Raw genomic sequence first — 11,363 nt, forward strand, 5'->3', positions numbered from 1 at the left:
TATAAGTAACCCAAGCAGCGATCACACACAATATTCTTTTTTCCTTCCTGTTTTCCACACGACAACCCTGTGAGGTGGGTTGGGCTGAGAGAGGGACTGGCCCAAAGTCACCCAGCCAGCGTTCATCCTTAAGGCAGGACTAGAACTCATTGTCTTCTGGTCATTGGCCCAAAGTCACCCAGCAGGCTTTCATTGGCTAAGACGGGAGTAGAATTCACAATCTCCCGGTTTCTAGTCTGGTGCCTTAACCACTAGCCCAGGGATAGGCAACCTTGGCTCTTTTATGACTCGTGGACTTCAACTCCCAGAATTCCTGAGCCAGCCATGCTGAGGAGAAAGGGAAAGGTTTCCATGCTGAGCCATGCCGGCTCAGGAATTCTGGGAGTTGAAGTCCACGAGTCGTAAAAGAGCCAAGGTTGCCTACCCCTGCACTAGACCAAACTGGCTCTCAAAATAATTTAATTATTAATAAGTATGTATGATTAAATAATAGGGACGCGGTGGCTCAGTGGGTTAGGACGCTGAGCTTGTCGATCAGAAGGTCGGCAGTTTGGCGGGTCGAATCCCGAGTGCCGTGTAGCAGAGTGAGCGCCTGTTACTCGTCCCAGCTTCTGCCAACCTAGCAGTTCGAAAGCAGGTAAAAATGCAAGTAGAAAAATAGGGACCACTACGGTGGGAAGGTAACAGCGTTCCGTGCGCCTTTGGCGTCTAGTCATGCCGGCCACATGACCACGGAGACATCTTCGGACAAGCGCTGGCTCTTCGGCTTTGAAACGGAGATGAGCACCGGCCCCTAGAGTTGGAAACGACTAGCACGCATGTGCGGGGGAACCTTTACCTTTTACCTTTATGGTTAAATAATAATTAAAAATCAAATAATCATACATAATAGTTAATAATTACTCATCACAATTTATCCCCAACCTGGTCTTTCAGGTCTTCTAGTGGTGCCCCCATCGCTGCTGTGAGTCCCTTCACTCTTGCTGCTGGTCACCCACTTCTTCTCTTTCCTTCTCCCTTTCCCGCTATCAGAGCTTTCTCCAGAGCGCTAGGTCTTCACATCCAATGTCCAAAATAGGATAATTGGAGCCTGGTCGTCCGTGCTTTGCGTAAGAACGCTGGGTTGATTTATTTGATGATACATCGGTTTGTTTTCTTGTTTATCCATGGTCATCTCAGGGGGCTTTTCCAACACCCAATTTCAAAGGCATGCAGGTTCTTGCTATGAAAGGCGCTTTTTTTCGAGAGGCAACTGGACTCTCTGTTTTGTTTTTTTCTTGGAAGACATTTCGCTTCTCATGCAAGAAGCTTCTTCAGCGCGAAGAAGCGAAACGTCTTCAAAGAAAAAAACCAAGGAAGTCCAGTTGCCTCTCGAAAAGGCACCTTTGACACAACCGTGATCTGGATGACTGGGGATCTCCGTAGACATTCTTAGGAAGGAAGGAAGGAAAGGAAGGAAGGAAGGAAGGAAGGAAGGAAGGAAGGAAGGAAGGAAGGAAGGAAAGAAAGGAAAGAAAGAAAGAAATAAAAAAGAAAGGGAAAGAGAAGAAAAAGAAAGGAAAGAAAAGAAAGAGAAAGGAAAAGGAAAGAAAGAGGGAAAGAAAAGAGAAAGAAAGGAAGAGGAAAGAAGAAAGAGAAAGAAAGAAAGTAAGAGAAAAAAGAAAGAAAGAAAAAGAAAGAAAGAAAGAAAGAAAGAGGGAGGGATGGAGGGAGGGAGGGGACGCCTGTCTAAAAAACAACCTTAAATATGAAAATTGGCCTTCGGGGAGTCTAATTTTGAGGTCTGGATAACATCTGTCATTGTTCAAGTTGCTAAGTTCTTTAAATGGTATTATCTGTAGGCAGTTTATTAAAAAAGAAAAGGTAGCAGCCAATCCAGTGCTTCTTGAATGATGGTGAGTTTGCTTTTCAAAGGAAAGAGAGAGAGAGAGAAAGAAAAAGAAAGAAAGAAAGAGAAAGAAAGAAAGAAAGAAAAAGAAAGAAAGAAAGAAAGAAAGAAAGAAAGAAAGAAAGAAAGAGAAAAATTATTTCAATTTCCACCTTCCTTAGGGGATCCACAGAAGCAGAAGGAAGCTGAGCTACGGCACCAAAAACTCTCTCTAGAAATGGGAGGACACAATGACTTTACGACTCTCCTGCACATCTTTGAGCAATGCAAAGCAAGGTAACCGAATAGTCTTCAGAGAATTGGCTGAATGCAAAACTGGACCAGGGAATATTTAGTCCTCAAGGCTGGTCTGGCAGCAAGATACGATAAATGGCTAGAGCAGAGTTGTCCAATCTTGGCAACTTTGAGACCTATGGACGTCAGATCTCCCAGAATTCCCTAGCCAGCCATGCTGAAGTCCTCCCATCCCCCTTTCTGAAGGTTTCATCTGGTTTAGCTTTTAAGCCTGGAGAAAGTTTGCCAGATGCTTATGTATGTAAATTGCTTCCTGGTAGCCTGGTATGGCTATGCCAGGGGTAGGCAACCTTGGCTCTTTTATGACTCGTGGACTTCAACTCCCAGAATTCCTGAGCCAGCCATGCTGAGGAGAAATGGAGAGGTTTCCATGCTGAGCCATGCTGGCTCAGGAATTCTGGGAGTTGAAGTCCACGAGTCATAAAAGAGGCGAAGTTGCCTACCCCTGGGCTATACAGTAGTTATAAAACCTCTTGACCAGAATCTCCTTGTTAGCCTTACGCCAATTGTGTCACCTCCTATTTGCAAATTAAAAGTTGGGTGCATTTAACCTGGAGGAGGGATGCCAAACCTTGGCAACTTTAAGACCAGGGGACTTCAACTCCCAGAATTCCCATCCAACTTAGCTAGAATTCAGTCTAGGTTAGAGGTGTCCAACCTTGGCAACTTTCAAGACCAGTGGACTTCAACTCCCAGAATTCCTATCCAACATAGCTAGAACACAATCTAGGTTAGAAGTGTCCAACCTTGGCAACTTTAAGATCAGTGGACTTCAACATGGCTGGCTGGGGAATTCTGGGAGTTGAAGTCCACAGGTCTCAAAGTTACCAAGGTTGGACACCCCTACTCTAGAATTTTAAGAAAAGCTGTTGATAGCAAAAAGGACAGAGGTAGAGATGGGGAATACATTTCTGCTTATCGGGAAAATTATATTAGTGTTTTTCAAACTTGGCAACTTTAAGATGTGTGGACTTCAGCTCCCAGAATTCTCTAACCAGCTGGATTTCCACTCCCAGAATTCCCCCAGCCAGCATGCTTTGAGATGGCTGGATTTCCACTCCCAGAATTCCCCAGCCAGCATACTTTCAGATATGTTGAATTCCATCAGTATTCTTCAGCCAGATGGGCGGACTTCAACTCCCAGAATTCCCCAGCCAGCATGACTGGCAGGGAAATTCTGGCAGTTGAAGTCCACGCCTCTGAAAGTTGCCAAGTTTGTAAAAACACTGTGTTAAGTGGTGGAAAGCTGGTAGTAGAGGATTTTTCATGAGAATATATGATGGTGGGAAACTCTTCCCCCCTTCTCAAGCAGAAATCTGGATGAGCTGGAAGTTGTAACTACCGTTTCTTCAAGTTGTCATGGCACATCATACTTAAGCAAGGAGTCATTAATATTTTCAAGTGGCATGAACATTCACAAAGATACAGATATATGAACGAGATCCCTGAGGCTGTGGACAAAATGGGAATGTCTCAAAACCATAATAGGGATGAATGGATATTTGGGATATTTCAAGGTCAGATTTTTTTGGGGGGGGGGTAGGCAAAAAGGACCATTATACCTTTTATCTTGAAAAAGAAATTTAAACAACTGGTACAGATCCCACTTTAATGAATTCATTAAGTAATGAATACTGGAGTTTTTCTATTCAGCATCCAAGATTTTGAATATTCATTTCTTGACTTCTGGACAATAAACCAAACCAGTAAGGCTCACTGTAAATCTTTGCTTCTGGGTTTTATTTTGCTATTGAGCACATAACAATATATTTTAAAATGCATATTTTTTCTGAACCTTCTGAATTTGCAAACAAGGACATCGAAATATGCTTCAAGAGAATAGGCCACTTCATGAGATCTGGCACCTATACTAGCCCTTCACCTCTGCCCCCTGTCTAAGTCAGTCTGCTCCTTCCTGGCTACAGGGATACAGCAAAATGCAGCCTATATGTTTTCTACTGGGTGGGAAACAATATAATTTTATTCCTTTTCCTGCCTTGATGCTCTTCTCCAGCGAGTCCCCTTCTGTTTGGTGTCAAGAAAACTGGGTCCACTGGAGAGCTGTGAAGCTGGCATTCAGTGTGGAACGACAGCTTCGTGAAATCATCAACAGGCTGAAACAGGTAAATCAAAGCTTGCCAATGGAGCTTGGATTACTTCTTGCTTGCTTTGATCTTCTATCAATCAGAGATCATCTAGCACTGTCCGAGATCTATCAGTCTATCTGTTTTTCTAAGACCTTTTGGAGAACAGCAATCCAGTCAAGGACTAGTGATAATGCTAGAGCATACACAGCCTTATTGTGCGAGATAACCCAGGAGTTAGCACAGTAAACAGTGGTCTATATTAAGTGTTGGTTTATCTTACACTATCTACAATATCATACACCAGGAACAATATACATACACGTGCTAATACACACCACCGTTACAGCAGGAAACGGAAGAGAGAGAACACATCAGCGGAACCTTCCCTTTATACAAAGGCTCTTCAAGAGACACAGACCCTGCTGGCTCTTAAAGAGACACAGACCCTGCTGAGTCATTCCCTTCATTACATCTTACATTACATAAGCTGGTTAACTGTTAAATCATTACCTTGACATATAATACCTTTTTTAAAAAAAATCCATAGTAAAGAACATAATAAAATTATAATGATAATCATAGTCATGATTTTTATAAAATTGCAACACCACCACCACCCCAAAAAAGCAAAAGGCCTAAACAAAACAGTTTTCTTTAACCCCAATCAAAAGAATATTTTATTCTGGGATTTTGTTCTCCAGCGGCCAGACTTCCAAAAGGAAGATTTTGACGGTTCCCGAAACGAGATCCTAAGGAGGTGTTTGTGCGCAGGTTATTTTGCCAACGTGGCACGTAGGTAAGGCCTTCCATTTGGGGTGGGATGGAGGTGGGGGGGCTGAAGTCAATATAGGGCAGACAGTGATGCCCAAAGCATGCAGCCTTTGGGATCGTAATTTTTGCTGCAGAGTTGCAAGGGGCTTTTGTGATTTCCCCCCAACTGGAGTCCTTGGGGAATTTGGGGGACATTCTGGCATTGGGGCAAAGCAACTTCATCTTCTCCCCCCCCCCTTTATTCCCCTGCTTGGGCTCTAATTCCAGGTCTGCAGGAAAGAATTTTCGCACCATGGATGGCCACGGTAGCGTGGCCTATATTCATCCATCATCTGCTGTAAGTTGCCTCTTCTGGTTAATTATTGTCCGGTGGTGAAGATTTTGCTCTAAAGACCTGGCGAGAAAAGCCTCTTGAGCCGAACCTTTGCATTTTGGACTTTCCTGGATCTGTCATTCAGCTGCTTAGTTTTTGGGATGGGGGCTTAGAGTAAAGCACTGGGCATCACTCTGCAATAAGATAGTGCAATTACCTTTGATTCTTCTAATACAGACATGTCAAACACAAGGCCCGGGGGCCGGATCCGGCCCGCGAAGTGGTTTCATGCGGCCTGCGAAGCTATACTGGAAACAGTGAGGGAACGGCCCCCACTGCCTTGGCCCTGGCCCAGAGACCCTCCTTCTGCCAGAGACCCTCAGATCTGTCCCACTCCTGCCCAGGCCCCCATAGGCACCCTTGATGTGAAGGATGTAGAGCTGGCCACGCCCACCCAGTAGGCCATACGCACTCTAGCCACACCCACCCAGTAGGCCATATGCTCTCTAGCCACACCCACCCGGTACACCACGCCCACCCAGGCCATACCCACCCACCCCCCTGAGGGCAACCGCAATGCTGATGTGGCCCTCAATGAAATTGAGTTTGACACCCCTGTTCTAATAGGAACATTCCTGTTAGATAATATAAACTTTATTATCATTTTTTTTAACTGTGGGCACACTGGCACATAACAATGAAATTCTGTTGCCTGCTCTCAGAAGTGTACACATACACAACACGTGTATAAACACATGCTATACATGTGTTGAGATGTGTTTGAATATTAGTAGCTTGGATTGGTAGCTGGGCTGTAGGCTTGATCTCCGGGCTTGGTAATTAGGTTAATTACTTAATTACCAAGTGCCAGAGAAGAAACGAACAACCCATATACATATGTATAGACCTACGCCCTTACATATAAATATGTATGTGTATTGCATGTTTTCCGTGTGCTATGTATGTGTACACTCTTGAGAACAGGCAAAAGAATTTCATTTTTAATGTGTGCCTCTGTGCCAACAGTAAAAAATGACAATAAGGACTAGACTAGACTAGAAATAGACTAGAAATAGAATAGAATAGAATAGAATAGAATAGAATAGAATAGAATAGAATAGAATAGAATAGAATAGAATAGAATAGAATAGAATAGAATAGAATAGCAGAGTTGGAAGGGACCTTTGAGGTCATCTAGTCCAACCCCCTGCTCAGGCAGGAAACCCTATACCATTTCAGACAAATGGCTGTCCAGTCTCTTCTTAAAAACTTCCAATGTTGGAGCATTCACAACCTCTGGAGGCAGGTTGTTCCACTGATTGTCCTCACTGTCAGGAAATTTCTCCTTAGTTCCAGGTTGCTTCTCTCCTTGATTAGTTTCCATCCGTTGCTTCTTCTCCTGCCCTCAGGTGCTTTGAGGTTATCTTATTTGCCAACCTCCAGGTTTGTTGTCCACAGAAGGAAACCCATTCAGATGTTCCACCATGATGAAATACCGGTTGTCCTTGACTTACAACAGTTCATTTAATGACCATTTGAAGTTACTATGGCACTGAAAATAGTGACGTATGATCATTTGTCACATTTACGACTGTTGCAGTTCCCCACGGGCATGTGATCCAAAATTCAGACACTTGGCAACTGACTCATAGTTATGACGGTTGCAATACCCTGGATCCATGTGATCACATTTTGTAACCTTATAAGCAAAGTCAATGGGGAACCCAGATTCACTGAACAACCGTGTTGCTAATTTAACAATGGCAGTGATTTACTTAACAACTGTGGCACGAAAGGTCATAAAATGGGGAAAAACTCAGTTAACAAAGGTCTCACTTAGCAACAGAACCTTTGGGCTTAATTGTGGTCATACGTCCAGGACTACACATAGCACAGGTCAGGGGAAAAAACCCTATTGCCATCCAGAAACAATAATTTCATTTCATGTATATGTATCCCAGCTTTGTCATTTTTACAAATAACACAAGGAGGCAAGTATATCCAGCGCCTATCTCCTGCTTGAGCAGGGGCTGGACTAAATGACCTCCAAGATCCCTTCCAACCCTATTGTTCTATGTTCTACCTAAAACCCTGGACCGCTTTTAGCTCTTTGATCAGGAAGACCAGCTGGACTGGATCCTCTTCCATGACGTTGTGGTGACCTCCAAGATTTACTTGAGGACGGTGTGTCCAATTCGCTATGCCTGGGTGCAGGATCTACTTCCTCGGCTCCACCAGGTTGATGCTTATGAGCTGAGCAGCGTGGCCCGGGAGAACATGACAGAGGAGGAAATGGCTAATTGGAGGAGGAAGGAAGACCTCAAAAGACAGAACGGTGAGCTTCAAAGTGGTGGGACATTCAGTAGGTCATCGGTGTCTAGGTTGGGTGGCTTGAGACACGAGGTGTCAGACCTGCCACAACTTGCTCCCTTAGCTAAGAAACACCCTCGATTCCATTTGTAGTGAAAGTTAAAAAAAAGGTAAATGTTCCCCTGCACATGCGTGTTAGTCGTTTCCGACTCTAGGGGCCGGTGCTCATCTCCGTTTCAAAGCCGAAGAGCCAGCGCTTGTCCGAGGACGTCTCTGTGGTCATGTGGCCGGCATGATTAGATGCCAAAGGCGCACGGAACGCTGTTACCTTCCCACCGTAGTGGTCCCTATTTTTCTACTTGTATTTTTACGTGCTTTCGAACTGCTAGGTTGGCAGAAGCTGGGACGAGTAACAGGCGCTCACTCTGCTATCCGGCACTCGGGATTCGACCCGCCAAACTGCCGACCTTCTGATCGACAAGCTCAGCATCCTAACCCACTGAGCCACCGTGTCCCTTTTAGTGAAAGTTATGCTTTACTAAAAGCCAAGTGGATTACAATATAGCAGGGGGTCTTCTTCATATGTGGCCCTTTTATGACTGGTGGACTTCAACTCCCAGAATTTCTCAGCCAGGCTGAGGATTTCTGGGAGTTGAAGTCCACAAGTCATAAAAGGGCCACATTTGAAAACCCCTGCCGTATAGCAAAGCTAGAACTGAAGGTCGCACGCCAATGTTTCCCAGTTAACTTTCCCCCATCCAGTTCCTCTTCTCCTCTGGTCCCTTACTATCCAAATGAATACTTCAATGAATTGTTTTGGGAACGGCGGGCTGGCCATTGCATTCCATTCCCAGAGCTTTGACCATGAGACAGGGTCTCTGGAAAGCACGATGAGTTGGTAGCTGTCCCCCTCCGCTCCCGTCCAGCTGCCTCCCCCCCATAGTTCATGGCGGACTGGCAGCTAGCCAATGCGAAGCTCAAGTGTAGGACGGCAGCTTTGACAGGAGGAGACGGCGGATGGTTTGTAAATGGGAGACCCTTCTGCTCTTTTGTCATGTAGAACAGCCCCCAACCTTTTGGGCACCGGGGACCGATTCCATGGAGAGAGGTTTTTCCATGGACCTGAGGGGGCGTGATTTTGTGTGCTGCCTGCATCCCGCAGATGGGACTTTGCTTGTTTGTGCGGACCGGTTGTTGGCGTGCTGTGGCCCGGTACCGGTCCACGGCCTGGAGGTTGGAGACCCCTGATTTTAGAACTCTTATTTTTTTGTCTTCAGAAAAGGCACCAGGTGAAGCCGCCAGGAAGATGGAGAAGCGGAACGACGAGCAGTCGATCAGAGACGCCCGCGCTCGGTTCCTAGAGAGGAAGCAGCAAAGAATGCGAGAATCCGGCATTTCTTCTAAAAACTCCAGCTAGGCTGGTCACTATCACCAGCCCATCAATCTGGTTCCTATTGGGATGGTTTTCATTTTTGGACCAGAGCGTACATTGGTGGCGGTAGCTGGGAAGAAAAGTAGAAGACCCAGGACCCAGAAATGTTTGGAGAATCCCCTTATCTCTGCCGTGGAATAATTACTGTCTGATATGCAAGAACTAGTCAGCAGAGATGAAGCAGCATTGAGGGCGGTAGTTGTTAAGTCATCGGAGTTAGTGAGAATTTCTGCTTTCTTACCGAGGCCCATCGTCCCTTTGCAAGATCCATTTTAAGGATCAGGATTAATCTCAGACTCCAAGCTGGTTGCTAAGAGGCAGACCGTTTGGATTGCATTGGCCCCAAACTCCAGTGTTTCTGAAGTCACGTCTTAAACCACAGGTAGTCCTTGCCTTAATGACCGTAATGCAGCCTACCCATCACGGTCCTAACTGTGACAGTTGTAAATCAGGTCACGCATCATTGGCCCAATTTGACGACCTTTTCTTGTGGTGGCCGTTAAGCAAGCCAATGGGTTGCTATCAGCCATTTTTGCCCCAAACTAAGTAAACGCCAGTTTTGGTCAAAACCGTCATAAAACTCGGCTATGTGACCTCAGAATGTTGCAAATAGCCATAAATGCGACTTTTTGCCGGATGCCTGAACTATGACAACAGAGTTGCTGACAAGGGTTGTCAGAACGTAGAATTTGGGTTGTAAATACCCCCAGGGAGTTTTGTCATAATTTCAAATAGTATAATAATAATTATAGGGACGCGGTGGCTCAGTGGGTTAGGACACTGAGCTTGTCGATCAGAAGGTCGGCAGTTTGGCGGGTCGAATCCCGAGTGCCGTGTAACAGAGTGAGCGCCTGTTACTCGTCCCAGCTTCTGCCAACCTAGCAGTTCGAAAGCACGTAAAAAATGCAAGTAGAAAAATAGGGACCACTCCGGTGGGAAGGTAACAGCGTTCCGTGCGCCTTTGGCGTCTAGTCATGCCGGCCACATGACCACGGAGACGTCCTCGGACAAGCGCTGGCTCTTCGGCTTTGAAACGGAGATGAGCACCGGCCCCTAGAGTCGGAAATGACTAGCACGCATGTGCGGGGGAACCTTTACCTTTACCTTTAATAATAATTATTATTGTTATTTATTACTCACTAAGCAAGTCGAGGACTATCTGTATAAATCCAAATTAGTTTACCTTTACCTGTCCGTGGGGTCCCTTGCAGTGTATCCCATGAATTTGCAGTAACTTGAAAATTCATTACACGCAACTAAGATATAGTGAGTTAAAAAGCCAGTTTGCAGTTGCACTGAAATCAACAGCAAACCGACGAGAATTTTTGATAGCTGAACACCAGGGCACCATCATAATAAATCCTGATTCTTTCTCTTCTCCAAATTTGAAAGGGGGGGAGGCGGAATCCTGAAATGAATATATTTAACTTTTTGAAGATCTTGCTTCTAGTTTTTATCTACAGCCATTGATATTTTTTCCCCCTGGCTGGTGCAATTTGAATTTAGTGTTATGACATCAGAATTATTTGTGTAAGTTAACAATTTCAAACGGGAGCTTTTTTGTTTGTTGTTTCATATTTCTGAGTTGCACTGTGCGCCTGTAGTATATTCTGCAGTAGCTGCCTTCACTTTGTAGAATATGGAAATAAATTTTGTACTCTTGCTTATAAATCTCTGATGGCTCAAACTGCATTCCTGCCTGCCTGACCGTATTGTCTTGTCTGTTGGAGAACGCCAACCAAGAATGAACATCGCTCTTGGATGACTGCAATGCTCTTTCTGCGGAGGGAATATTTATTTATCAAATGCATCTCTAGGACTGCCACAATCCAAACAATTCTTAGCGGATTACGCGCGGGGGGGGAGAAATGCAAAATAAAACATGTTGTTGTTGTTGTGAAGTCGTGTCCGACTCATCGCGACCCTATGGACAACGTTCCTCCAGGCCTTCCTGTCCTCTACCATCTTCTGGAGTCCATTTAAGCTCACGCCTACTGCTTCAGTGACTCCATCCAGCCACCTCGTTCTCTGTCGTCCCCTTCTTCTCTTGCCCTCAACCTTTCCCAGCATTAGGCTCTTCTCCAGTGAGTCTTTCCTTCTCATTAGGTGGCCAAAGTATTTGAGTTTTAGCTTCAGGATCTGGCCTTCTAAAGAGCAGTCAGGGTTGATCTCCTCTAGGACTGACCTGGGACCTAAAATAAAAATTTACAATGGCAGTGCAACAATGCAAGGGAAAAAGAACAGAGAAAGAGGACAATGTTGAATTAA

At 45.1% G+C, this 11,363-nt stretch overlaps 1 protein-coding gene across 1 annotated transcript in view; it reads left to right on the top strand.

The window, feature by feature from the left end:
• The window catches only part of DHX40 (DEAH-box helicase 40), a 35,808-nt gene extending 25,042 nt beyond the window's left edge, over positions 1–10,766 (top strand). The window contains exons 13-18 of the mRNA XM_083348947.1: positions 2,050–2,164; positions 4,197–4,305; positions 4,971–5,065; positions 5,308–5,377; positions 7,460–7,688; positions 8,941–10,766. Of these exons, the coding sequence (XP_083205073.1) occupies positions 2,050–2,164; positions 4,197–4,305; positions 4,971–5,065; positions 5,308–5,377; positions 7,460–7,688; positions 8,941–9,080 (758 nt within the window). The 3' untranslated portion in view covers positions 9,081–10,766. The remainder of the gene's footprint in view (positions 1–2,049; positions 2,165–4,196; positions 4,306–4,970; positions 5,066–5,307; positions 5,378–7,459; positions 7,689–8,940) is intronic.
• The last annotated feature ends 597 nt before the right edge of the window (positions 10,767–11,363 follow it).

This window comes from Vipera ursinii (assembly GCF_947247035.1).
Source record: "Vipera ursinii genome assembly, chromosome: 1".
Lineage (NCBI taxonomy): Eukaryota > Metazoa > Chordata > Lepidosauria > Squamata > Viperidae > Vipera > Vipera ursinii.